The sequence below is a fragment of the Calidris pugnax genome, unplaced genomic scaffold (genome assembly GCF_001431845.1).
Source record: "Calidris pugnax isolate Ruff unplaced genomic scaffold, ASM143184v1 scaffold98, whole genome shotgun sequence".
Taxonomy (NCBI): Eukaryota; Metazoa; Chordata; class Aves; order Charadriiformes; family Scolopacidae; genus Calidris; species Calidris pugnax.
The window spans coordinates 203,642-221,186 of NW_015090829.1; the positions used below are offsets into that span (position 1 = coordinate 203,642).

At 54.7% G+C, this 17,545-nt stretch overlaps 1 protein-coding gene across 1 annotated transcript in view; it reads right to left on the reverse strand.

Moving 5' to 3' along the window:
* Positions 1-2,132: 2,132 nt before the first annotated feature.
* DRD4 (dopamine receptor D4) overlaps positions 2,133-17,545 on the reverse strand; it is a 15,768-nt gene continuing 355 nt past the window's right edge. Inside the window, exons 2-6 of the mRNA XM_014940607.1 lie at positions 7,077-7,189; positions 6,140-6,701; positions 4,974-5,080; positions 4,051-4,598; positions 2,133-2,368 (exon numbers count right to left, since the gene is read on the reverse strand). Of these exons, the coding sequence (XP_014796093.1) occupies positions 2,166-2,368; positions 4,051-4,598; positions 4,974-5,080; positions 6,140-6,701; positions 7,077-7,189 (1,533 nt within the window). The 3' untranslated portion in view covers positions 2,133-2,165. The remainder of the gene's footprint in view (positions 2,369-4,050; positions 4,599-4,973; positions 5,081-6,139; positions 6,702-7,076; positions 7,190-17,545) is intronic.

Sequence of the window (17,545 nt, forward strand, 5' to 3'; positions counted from 1 at the left end):
CCTCCGAAGGAACCCGCTCTCTGAGGGAAAGTCAAGAACGAACCCAGTCAGGACAAGAACAGAAATGACCCGTCTGAAAAATTTAGGGGCCTTTATTCATGTTTGAAGATTAATGGCCCGGGCTGGAGGAGTCTCAGCAGACACACACACCTCTGCTTTGTTGGGTTTTTAGCCTTGGGCATAAACTGTGAGGTGTTACCTGTCCATTACTGGCTGGGATGGAGCGTTGGTGGGCGAGGGGGGTGGCAGCAGCATCAGCCTCCTCCGAAGGAACCCGCTCTCTGAGGGAAAGTCAAGAACGAACCCAGTCAGGACAAGAACAGAAATGACCCGTCTGAAACTCCCGGGGAGGAAAGAACAGGTGATTCCTTAGATTCCCCCAGCAAAACGCTCACTCCTGCTTCCCAGAGTAATTCTTCAGTGTTTGTAATCGTTTCTTCTCCCACTGTTACATTGTGATTGCCTCTTTCCTAAAGCTTAAAGACAAGTAGTTAATTGAAAAGACAGCCTTAATTGAGCCTGCAGTAATACAGCTAATTTACAGGGTTTCTTGCCTCGTCTATTGCCCATTAAGGTTCTGAATCTGTGGATGAGTCGCTCCTCAAATATCTGAGGGCGAGATGGCAGCGATAGTGAGTCTTGCGTTAGACGGCAGCCAAGGTTGGCTCTGAAGTGGGACCTTTGGGGCACGAGGGCGAGGCGGTGGTGATAGAGTGAGTCTTGCGTTAGACGGCAGCGATAGAGTGAGGTTGGCTCTGAAGTGGGACCTTTGGGGCACTAAAGTGGCACTTCCAGTGTCCACAGCTCTCAGCTGGAAGGTGTTTCCATCGCTTCGCCCCTTTGGCTCTGGAGAGAACCATCCCTGTGTGGTGCTGCTGGTTTGAGGAGCTGAGCTCTGCATGGAGTCAAGGACGAGCGTGGCTGCAGGAGGAGGTGAGCCGAGATCCCGGGCACCGGAACCTGCCGGGTCTCCTGCTGGCGTCCCTGCCAGGGGGACACCAACACAGAGGCCCCCACGGTCCCTATTGACCAGCTTGTGGCTGAGCCCTGGGCACTGTCTGAATTTTAGCTTTACTGCACCATTTAAAGGAAAAAAAATATTTGGAAGAGAGTGGGGCAACGTTTGTAAATAGGTGTGACTCACCTGTAATGGAAGCTCTCGGGAGCTGCCCATTGGAGCATCCACAGAGCTCAACCTCTCACAGTGTCATCACTGGGAATTTCATGTGTTTATTTGTTGATGATAAATTGATCCAGCTTCGGCCCTCCCTGCAGTACTTTTTCCCTTTTGTTTCTAAGCAAACAAATTACCCCCTGGAGAGCAACAACCCGGTACAAACCTCATTACCGAGGAGCTCGCTGCTTTGTGCGATAACAACTTCCTTCCCTTCTCAGCCCCAGAGACGGCGTTTCCCTCTCCCTGCCCTGGTCTCATGCACTCAGCTCCACCAAAAGGGAGAAGGGATTTTTCTCCCTGCAGCTGGAAATGGTTCCTGGGAGGAACTGAAGGGTTTGGTAAGGAATTCTGGAGAAGGAGCAGTGAGATCATTGTGCCTTTGGGTGGGTAAGGGTGGAATTCCTGCCAGGCAGCCGTGAGCGCTCCCACAGGGACCTCACCAGCTCCCTTTGTCCCCGTGGTTGAAATCATGGAACTGGTGGAGCTGGGTGTGGGAAGGGAGGGCTCCTCCAGGCTGGAACTGGAGCTGGAGCTGGGAGGCTCCCCCCATGCAGGGGGAGCAGGGAATTTCTCCACAGCTCTCGGGGCCAGGGCAGCTGCAAACTTCAATCCCACAGTGGGATGAGGGGTGTCTTACTGCTTAGTGGCAGCTCAGAGAAGCCCAAACCAGCCCAACCACCTAAAGCCAAAGCAAGAGCTGTTCTGAGAACCATCCCTGGTGTCTTGTGGCCTCTCTTGCCCCTTAGGTCAACCCCCAAGTGTTACAGACCTGCAGTTCCCAGTGAGGACGGTCCCTGAGCTGGATCCACCAGTACCCACCTGGAGCTCCTTATCACACAGAGCTGGGAAGCAGCATCCTTGAGCGCTGGCTCCCCTCCCCAGCAAAGACAGCAGAATTTAGGCAGAAATAGATCTTTAATGAACTATACAAAAAAAAAAAAAAAAGAGCCCAGTCCTTCCTTCCTTCTCCCCACCAGCTCCGGCGGGCTCAGCAGAAGAGGTGCAAGACTTTGCGGAAGAAGTTCCTGAACTCGGCGTTGAAGACGGTGTAGATGATGGGGTTGAGAGCACTGTTGACATAACCCAGCCAAGTGACGGTGCTGGTGACCTGCGTGGGGATGGTGCAGGACTTGCAGAGAGCCCTGGTGATGTGGACCACGAAGAACGGTGTCCAGCAGAAGAGGAAAGCACCTGCCGGAAGGACACGAGGGAGAGAGAAAACCATGGGAATGGGAAAAGAACCACAGCCTGGGCCAAACAGGGATGGAGCCAGCTCAGAGCAGGTGATGTGCTGACACACGGAGTGGGGATTATGCCCGGACAAAAAGAATGTCTTTCTTGTGCTAAATGTTGATGAAGGGTGTAAGTTTTGTATCATTTTGGATTTGCACTTAAGATAGCAGGAGTCACAGATTTGCCCTGAAGAAAAGGTGGGATTATAAACTGCTGGAAAGCAGCTCTGAGGAGAAAAACCTACGTGTCTTGGTGGACAACAGGATGCCCATGAGCTGAAAATGTGCCCTGGTGGCCAAGAAGGCCAAGGGCATCCTGGGGGGCATCAGGAAGAGTGTGAGCAGCAGGTGGAGGGAGGTCATCCTGCCCCTCTGCTCTGCCCTGGGGAGGCCCCAGCTGGAGCACTGGGACCAGTTCTGGGCTCCCCAGTTCCAGAAGGACAGAGAACTGCTGGAGAGGGGACAGCAAAGGGCTACAAAGATGATGAGGGGCCTGGAGAATCTCTCTGAACAGGAGAGGCTGAGGGACTTGGATCTTTTTAGTCTGGAGAAGAGAAGGCTGAGGGGGGATCTGATCAACACCTATAAATACTGAAAGGGTGGGTGTCAGGAGGATGGGGCCAGGCTTTTTTCAGTGGTGCCCAGGGACAGGACAAGAGGAAATGGGCACAAACTTGAATATAAGAAGTTCCATCTAAACATGAGGAGGAACTTCTTTCCTGTGAGGGTGGCAGAGCCCTGGCAGAGGCTGCCCAGAGAGGTGGTGGAGTCTCCTTCTCTGGAGACATTCAAACCCGCCTGGACACGTTCCTGTGGGACCTGCTCTGGGTGGACCTGCTCTGGCAGGGGGCTGGAGGAGATGATCTCCAGAGGTCCCTTCCAACCCCGTATGGTTCTATGATTCTGTAAACACTGTTCCATCCAAGGGCGGTGTTTGGTGGCACTAATCTGGCCCTAAGGGACACTGAGATTTTCACCTTCTCCTGCCAGGAGAGATGTGTCCCTCAGGAAGAAGGGGAGGGCGGGTGTTAAAACAAGTCCATGTGAGGGAGAGGGAGGAGGAGCAAAGACAAGGCACTGGGGAGGTGGCACAAGAGGGAGGTGGGTTTTATCCCCCATCTTCCCTCTTCCAGCAAGGGGAAAGCGTGGTTCTCAGCACTGCCCAAGCCGCCCTTCCTGGGCAGTGTCTCCTGCCAGGGCTCGGATTCTGTAAACACTGTTCTATCCCAAGGACAGTGTTTGGTGGCACAACTCCGGCCCTAAGGGACACTGAGATTTTCACCTTCTCCTGCCAGGAGAGATGTGTCCCTCAGGAAGAAGGGGAGGGCGGGTGTTAAAACAAGTCCATGTGAGGGAGAGGGAGGAGGAGCAAAGACAAGGCACTGGGGAGGTGGCACAAGAGGGAGGTGGGTTTTATCCCCCATCTTCCCTCTTCCAGCAAGGGGAAAGCGTGGTTCTCAGCACTGCCCAAGCCGCCCTTCCTGGGCAGTGTCTCCTGCCAGGGCTCGGTGAAGCTGGTGGTCGCTTTGCCAGGATCAACCAAGTCCTGCCAGGCTGAGCTCTTCCCCAGGACCAGGTCTCCTACCCTTCCCCAGGACCAGGTCTCCCACCCTTCCCCAGCCCTCACCCACGGCCACTCACCCACGACGACGGGCAGCACCCGCATGGCCTTGCGCTCCCGGCCGTTGATCTTGGCCCGCTTCCGACTGTGCCCCGGGTGGGGGTACTTGAGGTGTGGGTAGGAGACAGTCTGGATGCCATTGCTCATCACACAGTCCCCGGGGGGGTCAGAGCGGGCGTAAGGGTTGCACTCCTCCCCCTCCAGTCCCGTCTGCCCTCTCTCCGTGAGGGTTGAGGGGTGGTAGAGCTTCCTGTTGGCCCCGTAGATGCTGCCCCTGAGCTTGGCTTTCCTGGCTTCTTCCCAGCGCTTGAGTCCTTGGAACATGGCGCAGTAGAGCACCAGCATGACGGGGCAAGGGATGAAGAAGGAGCAGATGGAGGAGTAGACGATGTAGTTGTCATCCTCCAGCTGACACAAGCTGGGGTCCCGGTTCGGGACGTTGTTGAGGCCAAATATGACCGGGGACGCCACGGCAAAGGCGAAAATCCAGGTGGTGGAAATAAGGATCAACTGCCGCAGGTCGATTTGTCGCCGGTTGTAGTTCAGTGGGATTGAAACCGCGATAAACCTGCCAATACAGGTGAGTCAGTCCCAGTACGGTGGTGTCACCACTGGTAACATAAGCAAAGCTGCTTGTCCCTGTCCTTCCCCCCGTTAATTTACTGGCACAGCTTACAGCTGTGCCCCCTCTTTCCCAACCCGGCCTCAGAAGAGCACCCAAAGGGACAGCTCTGGCCTCATCACACCCAGCTTGGCCACCACGAGGGCACTGATGGGACACAAAACCAGTGATGGGGAGCTGGTAGGGCTGAACACCCTCCTTGGAGGGGAGCAGGATCCAGTCCCCCCTGGCTCCCCCTGCACGGGACCCTTGCAAGGGCATGTATGGACACAGCTTGATGCCAGGACCTGGCACGAGGAGGAGGAGGAGGAAGGCACTCACCGATCCACGCTGATAGCACAGAGGTTGAAGATGGAGGCCGTGCACAGCATCACGTCCATGGTCATCAGGGCATCGCACAGCACCGTGCTGAGGGACCACACGCCTCCCTGGAACTGAAAAGATCCCCAGGGTCAGCAGGTACCATGTCCCACCTCCGTTTCCCCTGCCCTTCCTCATGTCCAAACTGTGGCCAGTTTGTGTGTGTTACACAACGGTTCTGTTCCATCACGCCCCACACAAGGGCAGCTTCTTGAGGCTGCCTTCACACTCCTCTCCCATCGTCTCTCATTCCCTCTCTCCACACCTGCAGGCACCCGGGGCAAAGCAGAGGTGCTGCCAGCGAGAGGACGTGACCAGACGTGTCGTTGGTCGCTACTGCCTGGAAGCATCAACTCGGCTACACAAAAGGTACCAGTTTGAAAATCTACACTACTGCATCCCAAATAATCCTCAGGAAAAAAAAACCCCACCAAAGTGGACTGAAAACACCCCAGGTCTTTGCGGTTTATCAACACCAGCTTGAGGAACAGGAACACACGTGCAGCAGCGTGCGGGGAACCCGGCCGATGGCACGTGGGAGTGGAAGGAAAAGCTCAAGGAGCACACAAGTAAGTCAGCATTTGTTCAACCCTTCCTCAGCACCCGGCACCAAACGCTTGTCCAGGCCCTCCTGCATCCAAAGCTGATGCTCTGAACGTTGGGTTCCTTTCCTGGCACCAGGACAACTGCCTCGAGGATAGGACCGTAAACAGAATTTTTAGAAAAAATTCTAATTTTAGTGCAGAAAGAGAGGGTGCGTTTCTGTTTTTCCCTGAGAGTAAAAGAGGGGCTCAAACCCCTGCTCAGCTCAAGCTGAACCCCTGCATCCGAGATCAGCCACCAAGAGGCAGACCCAGCTCCCTGGGTCGGGCTGGTGTGAAGCTCTGTGCTCCCACCCCGCCGTGTGTGGGCTGCGAGCACAGCCTCCAATTTCTGGTCTCGTAAAAAACACTCAATTCCAGGCACAACAAACAAACCGAGCCTCTTGATTCTGCTGTAAGGATGTCTGGGGCCTGCCTGCTGTTCCTGTGCGGAGCGGGGCACCAGGCACTGCCCGGGAAGAAGGAGAGGTCAAGGTCTCCTACCCTTCCCCAGGACCAGGTCTCCCACCCTTCCCCAGCCCTCACCCACGGCCACTCACCCACGACGACGGGCAGCACCCGCATGGCCTTGCGCTCCCGGCCGTTGATCTTGGCCCGCTTCCGACTGTGCCCCGGGTGGGGGTACTTGAGGTGTGGGTAGGAGACAGTCTGGATGCCATTGTTCATCACACAGTCCCCGGGGGGGTCAGAGCGGGCGTAAGGGTTGCACTCCTCCCCCTCCAGTCCCGTCTGCCCTCTCTCCGTGAGGGTTGAGGGGTGGTAGAGCTTCCTGTTGGCCCCGTAGATGCTGCCCCTGAGCTTGGCTTTCCTGGCTTCTTCCCAGCGCTTGAGTCCTTGGAACATGGCGCAGTAGAGCACCAGCATGACGGGGCAAGGGATGAAGAAGGAGCAGATGGAGGAGTAGACGATGTAGTTGTCATCCTCCAGCTGACACAAGCTGGGGTCCCGGTTCGGGACGTTGTTGAGGCCAAATATGACCGGGGACGCCACGGCAAAGGCGAAAATCCAGGTGGTGGAAATAAGGATCAACTGCCGCAGGTCGATTTGTCGCCGGTTGTAGTTCAGTGGGATTGAAACCGCGATAAACCTGCCAATACAGGTGAGTCAGTCCCAGTACGGTGGTGTCACCACTGGTAACATAAGCAAAGCTGCTTGTCCCTGTCCTTCCCCCCGTTAATTTACTGGCACAGCTTACAGCTGTGCCCCCTCTTTCCCAACCCGGCCTCAGAAGAGCACCCAAAGGGACAGCTCTGGCCTCATCACACCCAGCTTGGCCACCACGAGGGCACTGATGGGACACAAAACCAGTGATGGGGAGCTGGTAGGGCTGAACACCCTCCTTGGAGGGGAGCAGGATCCAGTCCCCCCTGGCTCCCCCTGCACGGGACCCTTGCAAGGGCATGTATGGACACAGCTTGATGCCAGGACCTGGCACGAGGAGGAGGAGGAGGAAGGCACTCACCGATCCACGCTGATAGCACAGAGGTTGAAGATGGAGGCCGTGCACAGCATCACGTCCATGGTCATCAGGGCATCGCACAGCACCGTGCTGAGGGACCACACGCCTCCCTGGAACTGAAAAGATCCCCAGGGTCAGCAGGTACCATGTCCCACCTCCGTTTCCCCTGCCCTTCCTCATGTCCAAACTGCCCCAACGCCCCGCTGGCAGAGGACACGGCCAGTTTGTGTGTGTTACACAATGGTTCCGTTCCATCACACTCCACACAAGGGCAGCCTCTTGAGGCTGCCTTCAAGCTCCTCTCCCATCGTCTCTCGTTCCCTCTCTCCACACCTGCAGGCACCCGGGCAAAGCAGAGGCGCTGCCAGCGAGAGGACGTGACCAGACGTGTCGTTGGTCGCTATTGCCTGGAAGCATCAACTCTGCTGCACAAAAGGTACCAGTTTGAAAATCTACACTACTGCATCCCAAATAATCCTCAGGAAGAAAAAAAACCACCAAAGTGGGCAGAAAATACCCCAGGTCTTTGTGGTTTATCAACACCAGCGTGCGGAACAGGAACACGCGTGCAGCAGCGTGCGGGGAACCCGGCCCATGGCACGTGGGAGTGGAAGGAAAAGCTCAAGGAGCACACAAGTAAGTCAGGATTCGTTCAACCCTCCCCCAGCACCTGGCACCAAACGCTTGTCCAGACCCTCCTGCATCCAAAGCTGATGCTCTGAACGTTGGGTTCCTTTCCTGGCACCAGGACAACTGCCTCGAGGATAGGACCGTAAACAGAATTTTTAGAAAAAATTCTAATTTTAGTGCAGAAAGAGAGGGTGCGTTTCTGTTTTTCCCTGAGAGTAAAAGAGGGGCTCAAACCCCTGCTCAGCTCAAGCTGAACCCCTGCATCCGAGATCAGCCACCAAGAGGCAGACCCCTGACACCCTCCACATAACGCGAGGCAGGTGCCGAAACCCCTGTCCCCGCCAGGAAGAGGCAGCTCCAAGGGATTAGTACCAGCAGTAATGATGTCACGCTCGGGATTATGACTTAGCGGGGCTGTAAAGCCAAAGCAGACTCTGAAGAAAGTGGCTATTTTTATATAGCCGTCTCCTTGAGAGGGGGCCCCAGGGAATGTTTTCTCCAGCCTTTTCTCCGGCACGGATCAGCCACCCCAAAGTGAATTTGGGAGCCGAATCATAAAAAACAACCCTCAATTTTTTGCCAAGCTCACCGGGATCCTGACAAATTCAGTTCAAATTATGAGAGAGAGAAAATTTGATTCTGGGCTACAGTTTTCCAAACCTGTTTGTGATTTTGGGGAACTAATTGGTTCTGAAAAGGACACGAGCTCTCGGGCTGCGGCACCTTCAGAGGACACAACCTTTGCCGTGAGATTCGAGTTGGGCGCTCGGAAAATGCTACAAACTCTTCCCTTTCCCCACCAATCCCCAAGACTCTGACTCTGGGGAAGGTGCTGGGAGAGGACCAGCCATTCCACCGTGGTTCTGGCACTCTGACAAAAAAAAGGTCGCCTGGCAAGAAATAAGATGAGGTTGGCAGCCCCCTCAGCTGTCTGAGGGGCTTTTTTTTGAACGTATTTCATAGAATCACCGACTGGTTTGGGTGGGAAGGGACCTTAAAGCCCATCCAGTGCCACCCCCTGCCCTGAGCAGGGACACCTCCCACCACACCAGGTTGCTCCAAGCCCCCTCCAACCTGCCCTTGAACCCCTCCAGGGATGGGGCAGCCACAACTTCCCATACAACGTGCTCCGGCCTCACCCAGCGCTGCTTCCTGGGGGGGAATAGACGGATGCTAAATACCAGGCTCTGGTTTTATTCATGCAAAACGTGGGTGACACTCTCCACATAACACAGGGCAGGTGCCGAAACCCCTGTCCCCGCCAGGAAGAGGCAGCTCCGGGGGATTAGTACCAGCAGTAATGATGTCACGCTCGGGATTATGACTTAGCGGGGCTGTAAAGCCAAAGCAGACTCTGAAGAAAGTGGCTATTTTTATATAGCCATCTCCTTGAGAGGGGGCCCCAGGGAATGTTTTCTCCAGTCTTTTCTCCGGCACGGATCAGCCACCCCAAAGTGAATTTGGGAGCCGAATCATAAAAAACAACCCTCAATTTTTTGCCAAGCTCACCAGGATCCTAACCAATTCAGTTCAAATTATGAGAGAGAGAAAATTTGATTCTGGGCTACAGTTTTCCAAACCTGTTTGTGATTTTGGGGAACTAATTGGTTCTGAAAAGGACACGAGCTCTCAGGCTGCGGCACCTTCAGAGGACACACCCTTTGCCGTGAGATTCGAGTTGGGCGCTCAGAAAATGCTACAAACTCTTCCCTTTCCCCACCAACCCCCAAGACTCTGACTCTGGGGAAGGTGCTGGGAGAGGACCTGCCATTCCACCGTGGTTCTGGCCTGCCCACCTTAGCAAAATGTGCCACAGTCCTCTCTGGGGGGTGAGTGACTTTGGATTAGAGGCAATAGCTGGCTTTGCTGGGCCGTGTGATTAAGGGGTACCTAATTACAGGAGGCTGTGGAAGATTAGCCCATCAAGGTACACTGTGTAAAGCTTTAGGGATCAGAAACAGCTCGAGCTGCCTCTAAGAAGGGCTCCAGAGCAACTCTACTTCCACTGGTGTTTTGTGTTCTCTGCTTTTTCAGCACGAGACCCCTTTGCTGGTGCTGTGGCCACCACGAAGCAGATGCTGGCAGGCAAGGCGGCTGCCCTAACAGAATAAAACGAAGCAGCAAATACAACCCCACCAGCCAGTCTGCCTGCGGTGGCCTCTCTGAGACTGCTGAAACGCTCTGCACGGCTCTGGTGAGGTGAGGTTGGCTGAACAGGAGCCAGCAGTGTGCCCAGGTGGCCAAGGGGGCCACCAGCATCCTGGCCTGTGTCAGGAACAGCGTGGGGAGTAGGACTCGGGAGGTGATGGTCCCCCTGTACTGGGCACTGGTGAGGTCCCACCTTGAGGGCTGTGTCCAGTTTTGGGCCCGTCACCACAAAAAAGACATTGAGGAGCTGGAGTGTGTCCAGAGAAGGGCAACGGAGCTGGTGAGGGGTCTGGAGAATAAGTGTGATGAGGAGAGGCTGAGGGAGCTGGGGGTGTTCAGCCTGGAGAAGAGGAGGCTGAGGGGAGACCTCACTCTCTCTAGCTCCCTGAAAGGAGGGTGTAGCCAGGGGGGGTCGGTCTCTTCCCCCAAGGAACAGGTGATGGGACAAGAGGAAATGGCCTCAAGTTGTGCCAGGAGAGGTTCAGATTGGAGATTAGAAACAATTTTTACACGGAAAGGGTTATTGCACATAGGCCCCATCCCTGGAGGGATTTAACAGACGGGTTGACACAGTGCTTAGAGCCATGGTTTCGTGATGGTTTTTATCAGAGTCAGGTTGATGGGGACTAGATGATCTTAAAGGTCCCTTCCAACCCAGACAATTGATTCTATGATTCTATAATATGAACCACTGCGCTGGAAACGTGCAGGTATCACCCCTGGGAAGAAGATGGAGAACTTGATGTGTGTGGCAGGGGGGGACATGCTCTGCCCTTGGCTCGGAGCGCTGTGGCAAACATGAGGGTTTATAGGGAAGGGATAAGGATCGCTGTGCTGGCCACAAGCTACATCTTCTTCAAAGCCACATTCCAGGTGCTGGTGAACTCCCCTGTGGCCACTGCGGCCTCTCACAAGACACCAAGATCTCACTGCAAACGGCCCTTTGGGTTCTGGCTCAGGCACCGTGTGCAGGGGAGGAACAAATCCAGCTGCTTCTTACCAAGAAGTTACGGAAAAGATTGTATAGGCTGGTGGGAGACAAGACTCGACTTCTCCAGCACCCTTGCAGGTTGCCTTCTGTCAGGTCATTTTGACGTCCCTATTCCTCAGCACAGCTCATTTGTAAGAAAATATTCTGCCTTCTTGCAAACGGGCCTGAGGCCAGAAGAGTTCTTACACCTGAGGGGACAGGCCAGGACAGGGCCCAAGGTTTTAGTCTCATTTCCCAGGATATCAGCTCTCGTCTCACGCTTCTGCACGGCACCACACGCTGAGAAGCAGAGGCCACAAAGAGATCTTTTGGTGGGGTGGCATCCCCAATGAGATAACCCAGCAACGGCAGCCCCGGAGGAGATGCCCAGCTGGATTTCCCAACAAGGCCTCAGCGTGGCTGTGGCTCAAGCGCAGGGCAGGGAGAGATGGAAAGTGCTAATCCAGAGAGGCCAGGCCTGCTGAGAAGGTTATGACACCAATCAGAAGAATAATAATCCTCGCAAGTGGGCAAAGTCCAGCACCAGAGACAAAGAATCGTCCAAATGCCCACAAGAAGCTGACTTTCACGAGCCGTGACGACTGTTGCCTTCTCCAGAAGACACAAGGCAGCCTGCAAGGGGAGAGGGAGGAGGACACAAGCCAAAGGTGGCCTCACGTCTGCTCCAACATCCTTTCTTGACTTAAATCATTGAGGTCAAGGTTTTTCAGCAATGACAGGTGACTTTGATCATCCACTTGAAATACTATGGAGGCCCAAAATTCAAAGGCACGTCCCTCCCGTTGTTGGTCGCTGAAAATAAAGCCCTCAGCACTGGTTTCTCGTTGGTGGCCCGTGTCACCTCCCCGGTATTTTGTGCAGAGACCACGTGGCTCAGACATCAGTTCAGGCCTGGAAGGACATCTATTTCCACTACAGCTGTAAGAATCCAGGAAAAGCTAATCTTGAATATCACTGCAGAAAGGATGCCAGGCGTTCACAGCCAGCCACAGAATTTGGAGGAGGGTCTGATTTCTCTCCTCAGAAATGCCCCACCACAGGCATCACACACACACAGAAGATGCTGCAAAAAAAAGAGATCTTCTGATACTGACGCTCTGAAAGCATTATGCAGAACAGCATCATCTCCACCAAGAAAACAGCTCGTGCTCTATCGCTCAGAGGATCTGTGAGGCAGAGCCTGCTTGGAGAGACACATCTTCCCTGACCTGGAGAAGGAGCAGGTAAACACACAGATCTGCTAAACCTGCTTCATCTTTTTTTTTGTGATCAATTACCCAGACCTCAGAGGCCAAGATGTTTCTATGAGGATGTTTTTCCTCAGCCCCTGCCCATGGCTCCCAGCCCTGGGTTAGGGAGGGACACAGAGTACAGGAGGGGAAGTTCCTCCAGCCCTGGCTCCTGCACTAATTGCTGGGATCACCGGTTAACGAGGATTCGATAAACTGCTGCTGTGGCTCCTGCCGTTGTCACAGCCCTTGGGCAGAGGCAGCACTGAACACACAGACAAGCCTTTGCAGCCATGCAGCTCCCTCCCTGCAGATTTCTGGGGGACAAAGCCATCAGAGCCCAAAGACACCTGCAGCACCTCCACGGCACCTCGTAGCTCTTGCCTTCTCATGTGGCCTCACTGCCTCCGGGGAGCAATGGCCCCCATTCTCATTGCCATCAGTGCTCCAGGCAGACTCCAGTGTCTTCTCCTGGCCTCTCTCCACGCAAAAGCTGGGCTTTGCTCCTGGGGAATTATCGTGGACCCCTGGAAGTGCCCCAGGCCACCTCCTTCCCACCATCCCTGCCTTACTGGCACTGGATTGATTGCTAGGAGAGCACTGCACTCTCATCAGAAGGACAAGGCTGCTGCAGACAAGAGGTCCACCTTCCCCATGGATCGTTACCTCTCCCTGTCACGCTGCTAAGAGCTGAGATTCCCGAGCAAGTTGGAAGATAAATGCCTTCAGCATGTCAGGGCAGCCTGCTGAGTGGTAATTAACAATTAAATAAATAACATTGTTCCGTGTTTGACCACGTTCAGTGGAAGGCATCACCCCACTGAGATCTGGGACATGACTGCCGGCGTCCACACCGATACCTCCCCCCCGGCTCCGTCACCGCCGCGTGGCTGCTAACGAGGCAAAGGGCACTAATCCACCTCCACCTGAGCCAGCGTTCCAAAGAGAATGAGCAATGAGCAGGGCACAGGAGTTCACCTGGTTTTCTTTAAAGATGGAGTGTTTCCACGAAAGAGCAGCTGGGTGTAAACACTGCCCCGGCAGGAATTCACCTCCACAGGCTCTGGGGCTGCTCAGTTTGGAAACGGATGTTTTAAGCCAGCGGAAAGCTCTTCCCTTCCCATCCATAGGGTGCTTCTTGGTTACAGCAGGTTGTGGAGGATCAGAACTGCCGAATGACAGCAACATTTGGATTTATGGAAGGCCAGCTTCATCCCATCGCTTCTAACACTCCTTCTCGTTAAGGCTCCAACCCTGAACTGGAGCTGCTAAGGCAGGTCAATTTGACAGGACAAATTGATGAGGAAAGAAGTACAGCCTGAAGAACCCCCAGTGATGCCCAGTGAACACTGGAGAGAGATTTAGGGCAGGACTCATCTCGCACAGAGAAGGCCAGTCTGTGGGGAGAAGATGTCTACAGGCGTCCCTGCATGCCTGGAGAGCCACACAGCTCCGGTTCCACGGGAGATGCTGATTTCCTACAACACTGCCCCATTTCCAAAGAAAGTTCTCTCAACCAAGGACTCTTCATTTCTATACTGGTTGCAACAGGGCCACAACTGGCCAGGACTAGTGGCCATCATCTCCTCCTCACCATCACAAGGCCATCGCACCACGGCAGTAGATGGACAGGACAGGACCAGGGGAAGTTTACGGTGGATGGTCCCATCTCCCTGCCCTTCTGCCAAGCCCTGGCTCCAGTCAGGACTGCAGGGATTGTGAAATGGTACAGAAAAGAAAGAGCTGGGACCGCACACACCAATTTCCCCCTCGTCTAACACCTGCTTTCAGCCATCCTCCATCCCTGCAGGTACAAACAAGGGACATCCAGAGAGAACTAAAACAGAGTTTGGCTTCCTGCAGCCAAGACCTCGGAATCCTCACTGTGGACATTAGGTGGGACAAGAAGTTGGCTCTTTCAGAAGTACAAAAGGAGAGTATGTGTCAACAAATGCTGCTAACGCGTCGGAATAAGCTTTCATAACAACCAGAAATAACAGGCAAGATCAAGGCCTCTCCCACTGTGCTCAGGCTCCTGCGAACAGCAGCAAAGGATAATCCGCATCTCACAGGAAGGAATCCCATCCCCACTGAAGCCTCTGGGAGACCTGTTGTTCTGCGCGGATGTCAGATGTCACCTCAAAAGTTAAACCTCTCCAGCCGTCTTCTAAAGCCCTGACTGGGAGAGATGTTTCCAAAAACCTAACACGAGAAGCCATCTCGCAGGAAAAAAAAAACTCCATGAGATGACTAACCGTCTCCTGCTGGATGAAAGAAGTGGTCAGAGTTTATTGTTCAGTTCCTGTTAAATAAGAAGCCAAAAACCACACTCTCAGCCGGTTTTCAAGTTTCCCAATAAGCCCTCAAAGTCCACCTTTACTCCGTCAGGAGCTGTGCTAATGTTAAAAAAAGCGACCAACCGAAAAATCCCACACTGAGAACGAAGGCTGAACTGAACATTCAGGGTGTCCGTGCCACGTTGTCAGTGCCTGGATGCAATGGTACAGGCTGCACGTTGAAATCAAGCTAGTTTGAAGCTGCAGCAGTCACTATGTTCTTCACCCCCCCATCTACAGTTTTCACTTTTCATAGAATCATAGAATCATTGAGGTTGGAAGAGACCCTTGGGATCATCGAGTCCAACCATCTCCCCTACTCTACAAAGTCCTCCCCTACACCATGTCCCTCAGCACTGCATCTAAACGGCCCTTAAACACAGCCAGGGATGGGGACTCCACCCCCTCCCTGGGCAGCCTGTTCCAATGCCTGACCACTCTTTCTGTGAAAAATTCCTTCCTAATGTTCAGTCTAAACCCACCCTGTTGGAGCTTGAAGCCGTTCCCTCTCGTTCTGTCACTAATTACCTGTGAGAAGAGACCAGCACCAACCTCTCTACAGTGTCCTTTCAAGTAGTTGTAGAGAGTGATGAGGTCTCCCCTCAGCCTCCTCTTTCTCCAACTAAACAGTCCCAGCTCCTTCAGCCGCTCTTCATATGATTTGTTTTCCAGGCCCTTTTTTTCTTTTGCCACCAAGAAAAGGAAAAAAAGATAAAAAAACCTCCAAAACACAAACATTCTGTGCCCTGGCACTGACTCAGTGGCTGCTCTCGCTTTTCCTTAGCGTATTTCAGAACAAAAGGAGCTGCAAATCCTGCTCTAACACAGAGGAGATTATTAAAAATGAACTCTCTGAGCTCAGAGAGAAACTTCCAGGCACAAAGTGGGTCCTGCTTCAGCAAATCCCGCTGCCTGCTGGAGGAGGCTGATGGCTCCTTTCTCTCCCTCCCTGCACAGCACCTCTGCGTGACCAGAGGGGTGCAGACCCCGGTGCCAGCTCTTTTTCCAGGGTCTCTGAAATCCTGCCTTCTTGCAGGGGCTGCAGAAGTTGGAGGGAAAGACAATTCTGTCCCACGCCACCTTCATTCCCTGTCGTTGAACATCCCGGGAGCAGAGATACGGAATTCCACCTCAGCCCTGATGTTTATGAACAGCTACAGGAGTGAAGACACCACGTGTCACCGCAGGTAAGGCACAGGAGGGGTTTTAAAGCTCACCCAGGGCTGAACGCCTTGTCTGAGCAGCCAGAACCTGTGGGATGTCTGTGGTACCCAAGGAATGCCCCGCAATCCTCAGGCCCAATTGGAAGTGTTTTTAGAGATACCCCAGAGTAGGTTGATCCACGTTTCCCATGTGCCAGCACAACTCAAGCCTGTGGGCTGGAGGAAACCCCTTGGGACACCCCATGGGAGACCACATTCAGTGTGTCTGCCCACAAAGTGGGGAACTGGGGGCACAGACACTCAGCAGAAAGAGCAAGGAGAAAAGGGAATTCCAATTAGCGAGAAGTAACTGGGAAGAATCGTGAAGACAGAGGTTTTCTAACCACCAAAACTGAGTTAACAAGGGACGAGCAAAACCACTCCAAACAAACAGCTCCTCTCAGGGGGGTGGAAAAAGAGCAGGGAGTCGAATGCTCCTGTTCTTCTTATGGGTCCCTGGATGAACCTGTCCCTGCAGAATACCTCTGTCCCAGAGAGGTCACGATGTCCTGCAAAATCCGAGGGCCAGGTAGAGAGGCTAAAAGCATCCTAAGCTCTAATCCACAGCCGGCAGTGCTTAAGGAAGTCGAGGCCCATCCCATTCAGACGCTGAGAGCAGCCCTGGGAGAGGAGGGGAGATGCTGAAGCCTGAGCACCGTGGTGTGCTCTGGTGTGAGCCTTCAGGGATGGGAACACCATCCGGTCCCACGCACGGGGACAGCCCCTCTCACTCCCTGAGGAAGCACTAAAGCCACCACCTCACAAATCATGTGGCTACCACAAAATGCAGGCTCGTCTGACACCACCCTCACCCCCCAGACCACAGCTTGCAGGGGCTGCTCACTCTGCACAAGGCTGCATCCCAGCTCTCCCCACATCTGGAATGATGAGGACCCCTCTTTCTTCCACACCACCAGCCACCCCAAGGGCAGGTGCAAAACTTTGGCCCATGGGTGCCTTCATCCAGTTGAGCTGGTGCTAATGGGCGGGCTCTAACGAGCCTCCTCACCCCAGTCCAACAAATCCCCCCACGATCTCCCTGCATTAGCAATCCCCTGGCACCGAGTCTTTCTCTCCCTGATACAGAGACACTAAACCCTTCAGCCTCGGGAGCTGCTGTTTTGCTTTCCCTCAGCTGTCACAGATCTCGGAGGTGAACAGGTTTTGGAGGTGAACAGGTTTTGGGGGTGAATGGAAAGCCTGACCCCAAGCCCCCCAAGGTGGCCCTCCATGACCACCACCGCACGCGGGGTCAGGCCTGTCAGAGCTACAGAACCCGCCCGGAGGAGCCCCTCAGCAGCCCCTCCAAAGCCACCCTGATGGAGGGTGACCAAATCCCACCAGGCTCCCTAAAAAGCCGGCTCCCCCTGCTCGGCTCCACACGGAAACCTGTTTCCTGGCTCAAGATCTCCCTTTATCACCCAACCCTGCAGCCAGAGCACAGCACGGGAGCCCCTACCCCTCTCTGACCATCTCCTGAGGGCAGCCAGGGGGGTGTGCCAGGCAGGGGCTCCCCAGAGCTGCCCACCCGGCCCGGGGCGGACCCCCCCGGTGCATCCTCTCCCCTCGGTGCCTTCCCAGCTCGGTGGATGCCGGGGGAGCCCACGGACTTGCCCTAAACCGGCTGCCGCTTCCATCGCTCCCGGTCCTGGGGGGGGTTTAACACCGCGGGCGGCACCGGGGGGAAGAGCCGCGGGGGTTGGAAAACGGCGCCGGCATCCCCGGGGGGACCGGGCTGGAGGGCAGGGGCTGGGCAGCGGCGGGGACACCCCCGAACGGGAGGGATAAAGCCGGAGAAGGGTTTTAAACCCTCGGCACTCGGTCTTTCACCGATCCCACCCCGCAGCCCTGGAACTTTCAGGATCCCCGGGCACAAAAGCCGCAAGCCCCGGTCCCACCGGTGCGTCCCGGTGCCCCGACAGCCCCCCCCCCCCCC